The 18,468-nt window shown below is 44.7% G+C and overlaps 1 protein-coding gene across 6 annotated transcripts in view; it reads right to left on the reverse strand.

The window, feature by feature from the left end:
* NUP214 (nucleoporin 214) overlaps positions 1-18,468 on the reverse strand; it is a 101,857-nt gene that overhangs the window by 21,730 nt on the left and 61,659 nt on the right. For 5 of the 6 annotated variants that reach the window (XM_059142235.1, XM_059142234.1, XM_059142232.1 and 2 more), the window contains 5 exons: positions 17,801-17,879; positions 14,936-15,026; positions 12,683-12,744; positions 8,757-10,574; positions 6,965-7,035 (listed from right to left, as the gene is read on the reverse strand). In XM_059142235.1, the coding sequence (XP_058998218.1) occupies positions 6,965-7,035; positions 8,757-10,574; positions 12,683-12,744; positions 14,936-15,026; positions 17,801-17,879 (2,121 nt within the window). The remainder of the gene's footprint in view (positions 1-6,964; positions 7,036-8,756; positions 10,575-12,682; positions 12,745-14,935; positions 15,027-17,800; positions 17,880-18,468) is intronic. The other variant, XM_059142236.1, reaches the window with a different exon arrangement.

Raw genomic sequence — 18,468 nt, forward strand, 5'->3', positions numbered from 1 at the left:
TTAGATCATTTCTACCTGTGTTTGAGTTCACTGTACTTCTGTAGTACTCACTCTGCTGTCATGTCTGTCTAATAATTTTTAATCTCAGATACCAGATTTAAACTTCAGATACAGATCTAGACTTAGTACTTATTTTTATAATTGCCAATTCTCTGCCGAGATTTCTAGTCAACTGTTCTTTCCTTCTCCTCTACATCCTTGAGCACGACAGTCACAATAGTTATTTTAAAGTCTCCGCCTGCTAGTTCCACTCTCCGGATCATCCAAACAGGTTGTTTCTTGCTGTTCTCTAAAACACGACTGTGGATGCCCCCTTTTCTTTTTGCTTTTTCATGTTATATGTATGTAATATTTATGCGATATTTGTGTAAAATACATACATACATATATTTTGGTATACAAGACTTTGCGCGTGGACCAGCGGTGTGGGGACTGAAGAACACGGCTCTCCTGCAGCACGAGAGGCCTCTCTTTCATCTGTATCCCAAAGCGAGTATGCAATCATTCACATTTCACTAAGTGTTGAGTTGATCTGGAAACAAGTCAAAGCTTGAAGAATGAACTCACCTCTGTGTTTGCTTAGGGTTTAAATTATTTGTCACAAGGCTGAGCGCCTGGAGCCAGGAGGCAGCTGGGCCGCAGTGTTACCTTTGGATTCAACAGTTCTGGGCAGTGAGAGATTGCAGGACTGTGCAAGTTCTTTCTGCTTTTCGGTCCTGCCTTTGTTTCTCTTCTCTTGGCAAAAGTGGGGGAGGGGTGGATAGGGAAGATTTTTATATTAAACAAATTACTGTTGTACCTGCAAGCCTTTCAGACTCCAATCTGTTTTGTTGTTTTTAAACAGAACAGCTTTATTGGGATATAATCCATATACCATAAAACTCACTGATTTTAAAGGATAAAATTCAATGGTTTTTGGTATATTACATTATTAGGTTAAGACTGCAGCGAAGTATCATTGTTATTTTAACCACGTAAGCATACAATTCATTCGCGAGACTTCTATTCACAATGCTATGCAGCCACCATCACTGCCTATTTCCAAGATTTATCTTTTCTTTCCTTTTTAAGATTTTATTTATTTGGCAGAGAGTGAGCACAAGTAGGGGGAGCAGAAGGAAGAGGAGAAGGAGAAGCAGACTTCCCGCCAAGCAGGGAGCCCAATGAGGGGCTCGATCTCAGGACCCTGGGATCATGACCCGACCCGAAGGCCGATGCTTAACGACTGAGCCACCCAGGCGCCCCAATTTCCAAGATTTTTCATCTCAAACAAAATTCTCAACCCCTAAGCACTAACTCCTATTCTCTCCTCTAACAGCCACTGAAACCTCTAATCTACTTTCCTGCTCTATGCATTTAGCTGTTCTAAATACTTCACATACTCGGATTCATACGTTATTTGTCCTTTTATGGCTGGCTTATTTTATTTAGTATAATGCACTCAAGGTTCATCCACGTATATATGAATCAGAATTTCATCCCTCTGGAAGGCTGAATAATATTCCATTTTATGCACAGACCATATTTTGTTTATTCAGTCATCTGTTGATGGACATCTGGGTTGTTTCCTCCTTTTGGCTACTGTGAGTAACGTTGCTGTGAAGACTGGTGAAAACTGTCTTTTTGACTTCCTGCTTTCAATTCCTTTGGGTATATACCCCGTAGTGGAGTTCCTGGGTCATATGGTAATTCTAAGTTCGGCTTTTTGAGGAACCACTGACCTGTTTTCCACAGTGGATGCACAATAGTGCACATTCCAACCAGCAATGCTGGGTTCCATTCTCGCCACATCCTTGTCAATCAATACCCATTATTCTCAGGTTTGTTTGTTTTTTAAATGATAGCCACCGAAAGGGTACGAAGTGGTATTCTCATTCTGGTTTTGATTTTCATTTTCCTCATGTTTAATGGTGTTTCCATGTGCTTACTGGTCTTTTATTTTGCTTGTCTCCATTGTTGCCAGTAACTTCTGACTCCTTCTCTAGCCAGTACATCAGCAAGGCCTCTCTTCCACTTCCCAAACTCAGACCTGACATGCGCCCCCAGAATCTGCTATACCATCACACACACCTACAACGGGCTCCCCTCTGTGGAAATGAATTCCACAAGGCTTTCTGCCACTCCTGAGTCCCACTGTGACAGATCACATTTTCCAAAGGTGGTCACAGCGACATTTCTAGACTCATGTGCTCTTCTAGGGTAAGAGGTGAAGCCTATCGGCCTCCTTTTACACCTGGATGGGATTCTGTGACTGCTTTGAAGAAGAGACCGCAACATAAGCGACGGTCTGTGACTAGGTCATAAAAGGTTATCTATCTTCTGCCTGGCTCCCTTTCTTTTTTGAAATTTCTCCTTGGAATCCAGCCACCACATTGTAAGGAAACACAGGCCACATGGAGAAGCGGAGAACTCCGGTTCTGTTCTGAGCCAACGGCAAAACCAACCATGGAATATATATAAATGCCACCAGGTTTAGGGCAACAGCATGAGATAATTCCAATATCTGTAGGATAAGTGATTATTATACTATCCAGATTTTGCTTGGTCCTGTAACAGGAGTTAAGTTCTCCTGCATCCCAGCCAGAATCTGCCTTGTATCCTTAGATATTTCTGAGGAGACTCCTCTATCAACCGAAACTGCATTCGTTTTTACAGTGCTTCTCATATGCTAGCCATACTCCTAAGAACTGGGGATACAGCAATGAATACAACACAGAAGGCCCCTGTCATTAGGAAAAGACCTATGGACTTGAGTTTGTGGCCCCTCCAACTGTAAATGTAATATCTACGACAGAAGAATATGGGGGTGGGAGGGGCAGGGAGGAGTAACCAACACAGAGTTAATCACAGTAAGTTTATTGCCCCTTAGCTCAACATGCCTGTGAGTTTCCCCATGCCACTCCAGTTCGGTCACTTTTGTAGTTGAATAAAATTCTCCTACGGGTAATACAAATTCACCTATCCATTGGAATACTGGTCAGCATCTAGGATTCTGGTTTTTGGTTATTAGAACATTGTGGCTATGAACACCCCTGTATCCTGGGGCCCATGTGCATGAGTTTCTCTAAGAACACACCTAGGAGTTGGCACTGCCAGTCTCCACTGGATCACGCCAAACTGTTTTCCAAGGTGGTTATACCAAATGACGCCCTCACCAGGAGGGTATGTCAATCTCCCCTGCCCTGCATATTCGCTGGCATTTGGTATTGTTGGGCTTTGAATTTTTGCTGTCGCACAAGTGTGTATCTCTGTTGGTTTAATGTGTACTACTAATTGACTATGTTTCTTGGTCTTCTAAGTAACCGTTATTTACTTACTATGTTTTCTCATTTCTCCTTCTTTAAAAATCTGGGATAAAATATACATGAAACTTATTGACTTCAGCATTTTTAAGTGTACAATTCAGTAGCATCAGGTACGTTCACAAGGCTGTGCAACCAACAGTATCTTTTTTTTAATGAAATCTTCAGCCTGTTTTCTTTCTATTTTGCTTAAGTTCATAAATTTTATGTGTAGAGAGCTCAATGAATTTTGAAAGTGTTTACAGCAGTCAAGATAGCAAACATTGTTTTAGAACTTTAGGAGACTCCTCTGTACCCCATGTTTAATGCCCTAACAGCACCCACCGTTGTGATTTCTATCATGCTAAGTTTTGCCTGTGTCTGCCTCTTTACGGAAGTAAGTATAATCCAACAGTACGGACTCTCGGGTCAGGCTTATTTCACTTAACCCTACGTCTGCGGGACTAACCAACCCAGTTTGTTTTGTACACGCACACATTTGATTTCACTGCTTTGCGGTATTCCACTATATAAATACACCTCAACTTAATTATCCATTCTTCAGCTGATGTGCATTTCGGCTGTTTCTTGCTTTTAGCTATTATAACTATGCTTCTATGAACGCCCTTATTCGTACCTTCTCATGAACACAGGCCCTCGCTTTTGCTGGCTACATACCCAGAAGTAGACACGTCGGCTCAAGAGGAATTTTTTGTGTTTCTAGTTCTGATAGTGCCAGGTGGTTTTCCGAAGTGGTTCTACGGATTTACACTGCCTTCTGCAACACGTGAGAGTGTCTAGTTGCTACACTCCTCACCAATATTGGGTACTGTCAGCCCTTTCAATTTTAGCCATTTTGGTGGGGGTGTACTTTTCTCTTTTTGATTTGTATTGTTTATATATTCTGAATACAATTACTCTGTCAGTTTTACATGCTGTAATTTTCCTATTTCATGGCTTGCTTTACCCTAAAATTAAGAGAGCCATAATTTTAGTGAAGTCAAATTTTCCTTTTGCCTCAAGAACATCCTCTAGAATTTCCTTCAGGTCTGCTAGGCATAAATTCTCCCAGTATCTGTCTGAAAAAGGTCTTGATTTCCACTCACTCTTTAGAGATGTTTCTTTGGTGGGGTTTAGAAATGCTAGGTAGCAGGGTGCCTGGGTGGCTCAGTTGGTTAAGTGACTGCCTTCGGCTTAGGTCATGATCCCGGAGTCCCGGTATCGAGCCCCACGTCGGGCTCCCAGCTTCATGGGGAGTCAGCTTCTCCCTCTGACCTTCTCCCTTCCCATGTTCTCTCTCACTCTTTCTCAAATAAACAAACAAAATCTTTAAAAAAAAAAAAAAAGAAAAAGAAAAAGAAAGAAAGAAAGAAATGCTAGATAGCTAGACTGTCTCTAGCTCTCACTGTCACCGCTGAGAAGTCAGCTGTGAGCCCCACTACTGCTCTTTTGAAGGTAACCTGTCTTTTCCCCAAAGGCTTTTAACATCTCATCTTCCTAGCTCTGCAGCTTCACTATGGTGGGTCTTGGAATCTGTTTCCTTTCACACATTCTGCTTTGCGTTTGTTGGACTTTAGAATCTGTGGGTTACTGTCTTCTACTGGTTTGGGATATGTGTCTTTTCTCTGATATTCTCACACAATCCTTTCTCTTTCTCTCCTCTGATTATACGTGTTAAATTTTTCTTTTCAGATTCTGCGCTCTCTAGTGTATTTTCCATCTTTTTTGCTCTCCATGATGCATTCCAGGTAACTTAACCCGACCTGTCTTCCAGTTCGAGGGCCACCAAACTAGAGTCTGTGGGCTCAGTCCAGACTGCTGTTTTTGTCAATAAAGCTTTATGGAAACACAAGCACACTCACTCAGTTACTGTCTGCGGCTGCTTTCGGGCAGCACCGTGCAGCAGCACCGAGCAGCTGGGACAGAAACAGTATGTGGTTCTCTCAAAGCCTAAAACAGTTACCATCTAGGCCTTTACAGAAAAAGTCTGCTGATCCCTACTATAGAACTGTTCTCTTCAGCTGGATCTAATCTGCTGGTTTTAAATTTTAATTATATTTTTCTAGCAGTTCTATTTGGTTTTCAATGTAGCTAGGACACTTCTTATCCCCTACTCTTTACCAGTATGTTCAAGTTTGCCTTTTATTTCGACTAAACATGCAAAAAAACAGTGCTGTTCTATAAGTCTTTACAAATATATGTCTGATGTTTATCCTGGCCCTTGCTCATAGTTCTTTGCTTCTTTTTGTGATTAATTTAGGTGTGGGAATCAATGTCCTTAAAAACTGTCCGCAGCCTAGAGTGAAGTTACTCTTCTTCAAGGTGGGACTGTGCTGCTTCCGCCAGACATCCACCGACACCACCATCCCAGGACCCTGCCAGGCTACATTCACAGGCGGAGACCAACAGATCTGGAGACCCAGCTCCTTGTGGGGCAGGGTCTCTTTCACACTCCCTTCTTTGTGCATATCTCAGCTAGTGACTTCTGCCCCTTTGCCCTTTGGGGTTATTAAAAAAGGAAATTAAAATGTTCTCAGATTAATAAATGCCCTCATGGCAACACTGGCTCTTATGCTCCCATCACTTCTATAGGGACTCATTTTCTTTTCATTCGACTTGGTAAAATACCTTATTAGCTTGCCAGTGCCTTGAAAACTATGGTTTTTATGTTTTTTATCCACCATTTTTAGATGTTTCCAGTGAGGAACTTGGTTTACATGACTTAACCTGCTATTATCAGCTGGGAAGTTTCACTTCCCCCTGCCACAGATCACGGACCAGGGCAGAGCCCATCTTTGAAGGAAGGGGAGCACCAAGAAAACGTCTTCCTGAAGAAGGGGCAGAAACATCTAATAGGTCTGCCACTTCGTCAGTTAACGGACACGTGCCAAGCCCACCTTCAGAAAGCCACCACTGTCTCTGACACAGAGGCCCTTCTTCAGAAGGACTCCTCAAGGGGTTATTATGATCTGAAAGCAGCTGACATATGACGTAACAGTACATTTACTCTCTCTGGGCCCTCGCAGTCCTCATCTGTGGGATGGGGACAATAACAGTCCCTACCTCATAGAAGCAGTAACGATTATGTGAGTCCATTTACGTAAAGCACTCGATACTGTGCCCACACACAGATAACCACTAGCTGGACAAGCTCAAGTAAGTCACCAAAAGGAGGGTATATAGCTTAGTCCAGGGACCCTGGATGGTGTTGGTTACATATTTTTCTTGTTGCTTAAATAACCATTTAAAAAGGTAGCTATTGTTAAATTATTATTAATCATTATTATCAAAAGGAAGCTATTCTTAACTTCAGAAACTTAAAACACACACACACACACCCTCACCCCACACACAAAGGCTGAGGAGTAGACTTAGCCCATGGACTGTGGTTTGCCAACCCCTGCTCTAGCAGAACGGGCAGAGGAGGGATGGAGACCAGGCACTATGCTTTTTAAGTGCTTTCCTAGAGGACTGTCAAAGAAAGGTCAAAACCAGTGATTCTCTCAAATCAGAGGCTAAGATTTCTGCCACCTCAAGGGAGCTAAAGAAGGCCGAGCCTGAGAATTACGTGAGGCTGTTCACTGCCCCTGGGCACACGGTAGGAACTGCTTACATCGTGTGGGAACAAGGTGGATGGGTCTGCTACATGTTGAGGCAAACGGAGGCAAACATATGTTATTTACCTGGCCAAATACTGTTCCACCAGTGCTGGCTGCTTGACCAAACAAAGAACCAGTATTACTGGACCCAAAACCTGTAAAATGAGAAGAGAACAAGTTTAATTTGGATAACTCGTTCACGACATCAAGTATTTTGTTTGTTTTTAAATGGCATTCAGGTGTACTAGACACCCGATAATACATCACCTCATTTCTTTATAGGCAATGGAGAACATTATGAGTAAATAAAGACCTTTGGTCATGGCTAACATTTCATAGTAGCAGAAGCTCCAAAGTCCTGCGGACTGAATCCTTATCTCCTACTAAACCCTGGTGGGTAGTGGCTGATAATTTTCCTTAGGCTTAGCTGTCAAGGAGTCTTTCCAATGACGAACTCAGAATCATGAATAGCTTTACTCCCTGGTTTCCTCTGATCTCAAATACGAGATTCCTTTGGGGTAGTTCATCTTCCTTCTGGGTGGCTTGAGATGGTTGAGGCGCTGCTCTAGACAGGGCCTGGGAAAACTGGGGGGGGGGGGGGGGGACGACTGTGTATTTTACCCAAAGAGCCCTAGACAAGGGGTTAGAAGGCTGGAGTTCCACTCTGATCTCTGTCCCTGATCTAGGTAGCTGAGCTCAAGCGAGATTCAATCGCTCGCTCCTCTAGGCCTGAAGGAAAGATTTTTTCAGAGGTTCTCAATTGCGTTCGAATGGTTTGATTATACTTGTGCATGAGGGATTCTCAAGTTCAGACTTCAGAAAAAAGGATGCACCCGAGGGCGTGTCGAACACCCTTCTCTGCAAGACTCCTCGGCTTTTCCCCCTGCCCGCCCCCCCACCCCGTGTCATCACACTTCCCGTAAGTTCCATGAGCCAAACAGCCTCCCGACACGTGGCAGGTAGATCTCAGGACTGTCTTTCAGCGCTCTGTCCTTGTAGCTGAACTTAGTGGGAGCTTAACAAACATTTGTTGGAAGGCAGGCAGGAAAAAACTTCCTTCCTAATAAAGCGAGCCACTTTCAAATAAATAATCACCAAATGAACAAATGAGCAGTTATTTGAAATCTTGCCCACCAAGAAATCACTAATCCATGTTTCCTACCCCCACGGCCTAACTGCTCAAGAAGTAACTGCCTTTCCTAAGATAATGATCAGAAAGTGAAACTTAGAAGCTATTTCAAATTATGCTATTGAAAACTTGGGGAAGTAAAAGCAGCTGCCAAAATCAGACACAACTGACGTTAAAAAATAGTAACATTTAAAGATTTTTGTTTTAATTACACTGAAAATAGGAAAAAACCCCAAGTTTTCACATGTCAGTATCTGCCCTTCCGACAAGCAACACGGTATCAGAGGAAGCAGGATATAAAATGCTGGCAAGCAGCGGACTAGGACGAGGCGCTCGAGTCTGGTTCTGTCTCCACGACTAGCATCTCATGCCATGAGATCAGTCTCCTCGAGGCTTGACAGTTTGGACATAATAGACTCTAATGTACCTTCCAAATTTAAAGGTTTGTATTTATGCGTCACTCATTACTTGCCATGACCTTACACTAAAGATGCCTGTGTTTTCCCCACGAAACAAGCACTATGGTGGCTAAGACAGTGGAGCGTCTGCTGAGCAGCAAAACTGCAGTGATGGTGACAAGGCCCAGGAAATTCCTGAGGCCACGAGTGCTCTCAGCACCCTTCTCGAATTCAGAATCTTTCTTTCGTGTTCCCTTCCTTTCTTTTAATTCAAAAGTAATACAGGACTTTTGCAAATGTTTCAAAATAATGTGGAGGACGACAAAGGGAGTCTTCTATAAATTCTTACCTGAAGCTTGACAAAAGCTAAACCCAGAGGATGATGCCGTCGTGGTGGTGGCTGAAGTGCCACCAAACACAGAGCCTCCCTGCCCGAAGCCAGGACTCTGCCCAAACGCAGGAGGGTTGCTCTGGCCGAACAGCACGCCCCCCGTGTTGGCAGAAGACTGGCCAAATGAGAAGGAGCTGGAGCTACTGGTGCCAGAGGAGGCACCGAAGACGCTCCCGCTGGCGGACGTGGGGCTGGAGGACACAGGCTGGCCGAAAGCAGGCGCGGAGCCGAACCCAGGCTGACTGAAGGAAAAGCTGCTCGCAGGGCTGCTCGTTGACTGCCCGAAGGCCGGGGCCTGCCCAAACGTCGTCTGTCCGAAGACCCCAGTGGCTGAGCTGCCGAAGGCAGGACTGCCAAAGCCCGAGCTGCTGGCCGGCGGTGTGGCAGTCGCCGTGCTGGCCACGCCGCCCGCCTGCTGCTCAAAGAGGCTCGGGGCGGTGCTGGCCGCCACCTGCCCAAACACGGGGGTGGCGGAGGGGGCAGTGGCCGTGTTGCTGGTGAGCTGGCTGAAAGCCGAGCTAGAGCTGGCAGCAGGCGGCTGAGTGAAGACAGAGGAGCCCGAAGTGGCTGTCCCGAATGCCGCTGCCTCCGTCGCCGGGCTCGGGGCAATGCTGGCAACAGAGCTGGATGTTGTTGGGGGAACCGGGGTCTCAACAGCCACAGGGCCAGTGCCTGGGGCCGCAGCGGCCGTGACAGCGGGCTGCCCGGGTGCCGAGAGCACGGGAACAGGAGATGCCGGCTCCGTCTTGACATCAGGGACCGCAGACGCTGTCGGGGTGGCCTCTGCACTGGGGGCCACGAGACTGGGACCAGATGCTGCAGGGCCGGGGCTGCTGACCGTGGGTGGCGCAAGGGCAGCTTCTTTTTTAACGGAATCAGACGCCTGTAGAGGAGCTGGGGGGAGGGGGGCTAATGGGTGCTGCCCGAGAAGGGAAGCTGTGGATGCTGCGGCCTCACTGCTGTCTGGCTTCTCGGGCGAAGCCGATGGCGTGGCCTCCTCTGTGCTTTTTGCAGAGGACACGGGCGGGGTGGGAGTGGACACTGGGCTCAGGAGGCTACCAAACGACAAGGTGGGGAATGAGGTGGGAAGGGGAGCGGCAGTTGTCGCTGGTGGAGGGGTGGACGGGGGCACTGTACTACTACTGGTCTGTTGGCTTCCAAAGGAAAAACCGATCTTGCTACCACTTGGGGCCATCCCACTGAAACTGCCTCCCGCAGGGGACGCCGTGCTGGTGAGGGGCAGACTGCCGAAGATGCCAGTCGAGGAACTGCTAGCGCTTGTGCCAGCCGCCGCAGGTGCCCCTGCAGCAGCGGTCACAGAGGTGGTCACGGGGGGCTCTGCGTGCTTCCCTAACATGGGAGAGCCGGTAAAACTAAACCCCAATGGGACAGCTGAAGTCTTGGTCGGCTGGGCGGTAGTCAGGCTTGTGGATGGAGCCTTAACGGCCGGCTTTGTAGCATCATCTGCTTGGCCGACACGCAGTCCTGAGAAACTTCCCAGGGTCTCTCCAGCCAAAGAACTTGGAAACAGAAGCTCTCCCAACTTGGACGGTGGAGTTTCCAGCTTGCCAGAGGCAGCAGAAAGAGCAATTCCAGAAGGGGCCGCGGGCCGGCTGCTGGAAGGCGCAGGCTCAGCGGGAGAGGCTCCGGCGCCGGATGGCGCTGTCATCCCAGACGGGGGCGAGCTTTCAGCAGTGGGCTCGTAAAAGGGCTTGCCTCCCCCGCCAAATGCGAATGCGTCGAGCTGGTGTGACTCCTTAGTTGGGGGTGCAGCCCCTAGAACGAAAATGAAATTAGGAAGTGGGTTGGACTTAGCAACACATGACCTGTCACATTCCCACGGACTGTGTCCAAGCCCAGGTCTCTCTGCCCTTGATACGGTTGGGACGGCTGTCCTGTGACAGCGCTCTTCCTCGGGGAAAGAGTGAATGCTTCTCCACAGCAGGGCTGGCTCGGTGAGAAGGACAAATATCCTTTTTATGACCGTTCCGTCATTATGACTGTTCGTGTTAACAAATAAACCATCCTATCTAGAAGGCATGAAATTCACAGCATTATCCCAAAAGAGAAAAAAACGGCATCTTCTCTCACTTTCCCTTGTGTGTGACTTCCTTAATAACACTCTGGAGGCCATGCTTGTCCGTGGACCCCCCTGGTAGGCCACGACTTGATCCAAAATGGAAGTTCCTCCTGTGTCTTTTACGGGCCAAGAAAGTGTCAGTCCACAGACAATTATTCTCACGTATAATGTAGGGCTACGTCCTAGTGCTCACCTCAGGAAGCAGCTCCGCAGAGGGCACTATGGTCTAGTGGTCAAGGACACGGGCTCGGGAGCTGGGCACTCTGCCACTTGCTGGCGGTGAAACTCTGAAAAAGTTACTTTACCTCTCTGGGCCTCAAGTTTCCCATTTGGAAAATAAACACAGTAGCAGTAGCTACGTCAAAGAGCTGTTACAAAGATTAAATGAAATACTGGTGAAGCCTTGACAAGGCCTGGTCAAACAGTAAGTAACCAAAATTGGATAAAGGTAAAATTAACCCACTACAGTGTTTATTGATGTTTCTAACTCCATATTGTTCTTGGGAAGGCTGCAAAGCCCCAACTTCCCATGTACAATTTCCTGAAAGACCTTGTCATATCACTGCTGTTGAACTGAGTTACTTATGGTTTCAGGTTATTTCTACTCTCGTATTAAGTAAAATGTTTACAGAATTACCACTGCATTTTATGAGTTTTTTACTTATGGCTTCCGACAGTTATTATTTTGTTCCTCTTAATCTTTTTATACCACTGAGTTGTTTTTCCTCTAGAAAGTAGGACAGGGAAGAGATGGGCCTCGAGGGTACTCTGCCATATCTAAGTGGGCAAAGGTTACAAAAACAGTTTAAGAATCACTATTCTAGAAAGGAAGGAAATCACCAACCCTTTAAGTGCCACACAAAAATCAGGTTTAGGAAGCCTGCTATGCTTTCGGCCCCCTCATCTCCTTCCAGATCTTAAGGGATCCCCGTTTTACTAAAGCCTCTACCACTTGGGTTGGCACACAGAAAGGACTCAAAAAATATTTGTTGAATGAACAGATGAAACATGGCCAATGTGTTATTTATTATAGGGAAAATCTAGAAATGGCCTAAATTTACCGACAGGTAAATCGGTTAAGTAGTTCACGGCATACATACAAGATAGAAATTATGTAGCCATTACAAATAACACTTTTATAAGATTTCCAGTAATACTGGAAAAGTTGAAAGGGATGGTGTTAAATGAAATAAGGTAGAAGACAAAAAACCCAGAAGCACATATAACAGAAATGCAGTAACTGAGGGGTATAAGGCATGATTCTACAATATATCACTTTCATAATAAGAGCTTGTTTTTTAAAACGAAAGAAAAATAAACTTAATTGCTTAAACTAAGAACTGGAAGGCACCTAAAAAATACCTATGGTTTCTTTACAGATCCTAAATTCTTTTCCACATTAAAAAAACGCCAGTTGATAGATACGTAAACAACACACCAGTAACACACCAGAGGACCAGTGTGTTTGCCAACAGTTTATGCAAGAGAGAAGATGAACAGTCTCTTACAGATAAGAAGATGGAGCGAGACATTTTAATTCACATGTTAACATTCACATTGAAAGCACAGCCTTGCTTTTCCAGAAGCAAATCCTTTCCTTGTTAATTTAAAAAGTCAACAGACGCCCCCCCCTTTAGTTTAAATCCAGCTTATTCTGAATGCACATCATCGACACCGAACTCACTGCAGATGCGTTAAGCAAGACTCAGCAGCAAGGAAAATGTCGACACATCTGTACGAAAACCCAGCATTCGTTTAGAGGAAACACAAAAGGACGGCTACGCCCCGCAGAGAGAGACAGTACCTTGTGTGGTGGTGACGTTAGAAGACGGGGTTGGTGTGATTATCCCAAAATTAAAGCCAGTCCTAGGGAGCGCAAGAAGAGAAGTTAAAGAAGAACAAATACCTGGGGTATTTTTGCCCGTTTAATGTCACATTTTACAACTTAGTCACACGATCGATCTGCTCGTGGGAATTTACAACTGAGAAGATAAATGAGAGCAGAGTGAAGTATGACCTCAGAGGGAGTCAAGGGCTCAGAAGGACAGCCGGGCCTTGTGCGGCAGAGTCTGGGTGGGGACCTGCGTCCAGGAAAGCTAAGGAGCAGTCATGGAAATGCAACGGGAATGTCCATGCAGGCATGGTGTGTGAGGGCAGAAGGCGTGTCTCGTGATGGAGGCAAGAGAATTGGGCCAGGGAGAACCCTGTAAAACCCACCGCAAGATCAGAGAGCTCGCCAGGAGCATGCCACACTACCAGGGGGCAGGGAAGAAGGCAGGAAATAGAACCCACCACCCCTGCTGTTTGGACAGAACAATTAGTTCTCAGCTGGGAAAATTCGGTTCAAACCCTTCCCAGACTCTTTTTTATCAAGCCCTCTCTCTCTCCTGTTGTAGATTTTCTTTAAACTGTGAGTAAAGATACCATGGCCAAAGGAGAAAATTCAGCACATGCATGAACCAGAAGAGACTACTCACTGTGACGAAAGTTCAAATAGCAAATTTAAAACCATAGTTTCAAAACATGAAGGGCCAAGCGTATGAAACATAGTATTATAAGGATTTCGGTTTCTCCAACCCATCCCTGCCTTCCACGAAAGGACAAAGACCATCAAAGAGGATGTGTTCAACATTTTATCATATTAAAAAAAAAAAATCCTTTCTTTGTTCCAACCTCGGTGAAGAAATTTTATCTAACAGAGGTAAGCCACTGACCCAGTGACCCCAACTTTTGGGAAGATTATCCATTTACAGAAGTGAGGATTCGCCTTTGTGAATTAGCAATAACTCCTGGCACTGACCTACTCTTCAAAATTGGCTCCAAACTATCTTTGAGAAGTATAAAACACAGTGATTGACAAAAAGAAGAAATAATATATAATATCCTTCCTCAAATTCTATTCTAACCCCCTCCTTGCTCTTCACGTGTTAGGTTGAATGACACGAAACACATTCACATCAGGGGAGAGACCATGGTTAATTTGATTACAGTCACAAAAGCATGAAATGGAAGAGCTCCAGAAGCTTTCCTAATGGAACTGAACACTCAACCCTCCGACGGCAAAAACAAAATCTTTGGACAGGCTTTTGTCTCTGCTCCACAGAGCTTAGCTACAGACACCTTCCACAGGGTCCCACACAAGTGCCCCCAGCAGAGAGAAGAGCCCTCTGAGGTTAATCCAGGCTCCCATGGAAAGAAGGTTAGAAGACACTTGCGAATTTAAAAATGACTCAACTTTACAAGTATAGCCATCATTACTTTTAGAAAAGTGAAACACGAACGCTTCCCCATATCTATGTAAGACCCAGATTTTCCAATGGCTACTGTCTTTTATCACTTCTCCCAGTTTAATGTAGTGACCTCTCAAACAGTAAGGCTGATCTAAACGTCACACCTCGCCCCCAAATGGTGTGAGAAGGCAAATATGTCAGGGTGAATAAGCTGGAAGACCAATCACAGAATCTGACACGGACCTACTACTCAAAGAAAAGGAGGCTTATCCTGAAAAACAGAACAAAGAAATATATAGTAACACACATATAAACTTGAACTGAAAATGGGAAACACAGCTGGCCCTTGAACAATGCGGGGGTTAGGGGCACCCACTCCCACGCAGTGGAAAATCTGTGTATAACTTTTGATTCCCTAAAACTTAACTATGAATAGTCTATTGTTGACGGGAAGCCTTACTGACAACGTCAACATCTGATGAACTCATATTATACGCATTATATCCTGTACCTTATAATGCAGTAAGCTAGAGAAAAAAAATACTAAGAAAATCATAAGAGAAAAGACATCGTACTGTTTATCGGCAAAAAGCCTGCGTGTAAGTGGGCCTGCGCCCTTCTGACCCGTGTCGCTCAAGGGTCAGCTGTAGATTGACATTAGGACAATAAGCGGCTGCTACTATCATCGGACGCATTATTGAAGTGATAAGAACTCCGGGCTCACATACAGTTAACAAGCAGATAAATATACCTCTGACTGTAAGACTGGGGGAAGCTATCTATAAGGTTGCTGGCGATCTGCCACGAAATTTAAGTTCATTACTGACCCTGCCGGAGAAAATGAGAAAGACTTGCTGAGCTGCCCAGCAGCAGGCGGGGGAGAAGTCACAGCTGTTTCTATCTTGGCTGCCCCTGGCCCTGAAATCATGGGAAAGAAAATAAGAACATTACAAAAAAACTGTTAGAAACACCGTTCCAGTTTGATGGTCTGTGCAGCCCCAGCCTGCGGGCCCCACTGTGCTCTCCTGGTGGGTCGGGTCAGGGGCCAGGGGAGCGGGTGTGTTCCAAACTCGTGTGAAGGCCTCTAAACTTACTCGTTGGTTCTGTCAGTGTTAATTCCAAACCAACACATACCCCACCCTCCTTTCCACAAAAACTATCAAAATGATTTCAGTGCACTTTAAATAGAAACCTTTGAAAGTAATTTTATAATTTTATAAGCTATAATTTATAATAAAGTTTTATAATCACAGAAAAGTAATATATATTGAAGGAAAAAAATCCAAAGAGAAACAGGGTAATATGAGAAATATGTCTGAATTAGTGATTTCATGGCCATTGACTTTCTCCCTACGTCCCTTCATTTCTCACAGAGGATAGTTTTATATTTCACAAATAGGTTTCTTTCTCCTTACAGAAGTAATACATGATTGCTGTAATGCCGAGAAGTGTCGAATGCTGAAAGTGCAATCCAACCTCTTCCTCACGTTCAATTTCATTGTTAAGTACTCATGAACAGTTCGGGGGATTATCGTCCGTCTCCCTCCTATTGCTCTACTTTCAAAGAGGGAGGGAGAGGGACACTTTATCTAAAAAGCCCAAACTGGGGTGCCTGGGTGGCTCAGTTAAGCATCTGATTCTTGATCTCAGCTCGTCTTGATCCGGTTCCTGAGTTCAAGCCCCAGGCTGAGGTCCACGCTGGGTGTGGCGCCTACTTTAAAAAAAAAAGCCCAAGCCAAACCAAACGGAAGAAAAAGTACATTCTCTTCAAATGAGTCCAAGGTAGATATTAGTGAAATTATGTAAAAAACTACTATAATGTAGTGTGGTGTATAATAAGGATATTCAATGCCACCTTGCTTATACTCTTGAAGAACTGGAAACAGTCCGAACTATCAGCGCAGTACTGGTAGACCCGAGCAGGGTCAAGTCCTAGGCTCCCACTGATACAGTGAGGTAGAGCTGTGTGAGATATGGAAAGATGAACAGAGTATTTACCGCAACGGGAGGAGGGTTAACACATACAGGATATGGCCATTTTCCTTTGTAAAACATCAATGAAGTAACCTTCAAGATATACAAATTAAATCATTAAGGGCTTTTACTTCCAAGACACGAAGTTAATGGGCAACTTTTACTTTCTACATCATCTCTCTTCCATGTAGATTTCTCTGAGAAGCGATAACAGTTTTATAATCAGAAAAAACAATGAAGGTATTTCCATTCTTAAAGAACCATAGAGGTTTCAGAAAAAAATTTTTTGAAGAAACTTTTGGTAAACTTTTAAAAAGCATTTCTCAGGGACATTTTTCTGCCTCCAGAAGTCCCTTTCCTTTGATGATCCAGCGAGTGAAAATAGAAGTAAATGGTCAGCAATGGAAGACGGTATTTCACAATCGCTGCTACATGATGCATCTCAGAAATGTTGAGGCAATCACGCTAACTGGGTAAGATGTGCGTGAAGCAAATGCCTTAGGTTTCCTCAGTTCTTAAATTCAGGAGTGACAAAAAGCCCTTTAGAGTGGTCCTTGACAGAAGCTGGGATATAGGGTCTTTCAAAAACTTTCTAAAACATTAGCCAGAAATGGAAACCAACTTCTTAATCCTAAATGATTCAATAGTCTTTGGCAACTCCGCTCAGTTTTTCCTTCAGTTAACTTTAGATCTGCATCGAGAAGTGCTACATACCTCCTTCCCGTGGAGAGCTCGCACGGCAACAGTGGTGGCTCAGCACTGATCCAAATTCTAGAATACACCTTTGGCGTACACGCTAATGGCTCTCCTGAGTGCAAGGACTACTTACTGAAGATAAACCCAGTATCTAGTCAGATAGCTTTTGGTTACAGAGAAAGTTGGAATGACCGTATGGCTGAGCAGGGATGACGGAAAGCAGGCTGCTAATGTGCGGGGTTCTGTCTCCAACAGAATCTGCCCTGAGACTCACCTGAGGGCACGAATGAAAACAAATGCTGAAGTCCCAGGTAGGGCAAAAACTCAGAGCTGTGGGAGGCATAAGACCCCTAAAGCAGAAACTAACACATGCCAAGTTAAGGGTAATAAAAAAGGCGCCAACAGAAGGGATGCTGAGGATGACGTCACACCAACATCAGGTTATGTGTAACCTTGTGTTTCCAGGTGGTTTGGGCAATGTGGACCCCTGGGTCAAAGCACCAACGGGGATGACAAAAACTACAAATTTTAGCTAAGAATGACTAAGCGTGAGTGGGTACTGGGAAGTACGCAAGGTTATAAAATCTGATACTGACATTTCCTCTGACCTCTTCTATCACAACACATCTGTTTTACCTTCTGCATTTTACCAGCTTTGAATTATCACTGTGAACCAAGAGGATTTTTCATCCCTTTTAGTAGAACAATACAGGTCATGTTCTACTCCCTTTCCCTCTTGACTTTCCAGCAAGGCTGGTGACGACAACACTGTTGCTCCTTTTCAGGAAAAGCATTTCTAGGAAGATTTTTCTCCTACTGTGCTCAAATTTCAGAAGTCTGCAGAGCTGATGAAAGGCTCACTGATTTCCTGGAGACTGTTCATTGACTGAGGCCTTCCAAAGATCTCTTTAATAGTATCCTATGTCAACTGCCTCTGTGATCTAGAACACTGAACTGCTGTGTGTATGGGGGGGAGGGATCTTTTGCCCTTTTTTTTCACAAAAGTAAAAACGCAAACTAACCTGAAGCTTTATCACCTGATGACAACTGACCAGACACTGGCATGGGCGCTGATGGCTTCAGGGAATTTATCAGAGATCCCTGTAACAGAACACAAGCAGAACATTTATGTAAAACCACTAGCCATCCTTTAGAAAAGAAACATGTAAAAGGAGAACATCATTAAAAAGTAAGCAAAAATACTTCTATTTAGCGTAATTTTAAAAAATCCTGACAATTTAAGTGAGTATTTTTTAATGCCTGCTGTGTCTAAGGGCGCACTAGAGGATGGAAACAGGAATATCCAGCAAGCTCCAAGAACGCAGTCTTGCCCATGTGGCTATTTTCCCAGTGCCCAGCACAGTGCCTGGCACACAAGAGGCACCAGATTATCAGGCAGCTGAGTAAATGAATGAATGAAATGGGGGTGCTGGCTCTCAATAGATTTATAGTAAAATAAAAAGCCAAACTGTTTCACTTCTCCACCTCTGGGCAATGTTCTTACTCATTTGTTATGATTTATGCCTACTCAGGTGTCCTCCAAGGCCAACATGGAACCCTCCAGAAGCACGACCAGATGCTAAATGCTTAAATGCCATTTTAAGTCATGGCAAACTAAGGCTCAGAGCATGCTGAGAACTCATAATAGGCAAATTCTAACGTCTAATCTCAAACACAGTCCAAAATGATT

Source organism: Mustela lutreola, chromosome 12 (genome assembly GCF_030435805.1).
Source record: "Mustela lutreola isolate mMusLut2 chromosome 12, mMusLut2.pri, whole genome shotgun sequence".
Lineage (NCBI taxonomy): Eukaryota > Metazoa > Chordata > Mammalia > Carnivora > Mustelidae > Mustela > Mustela lutreola.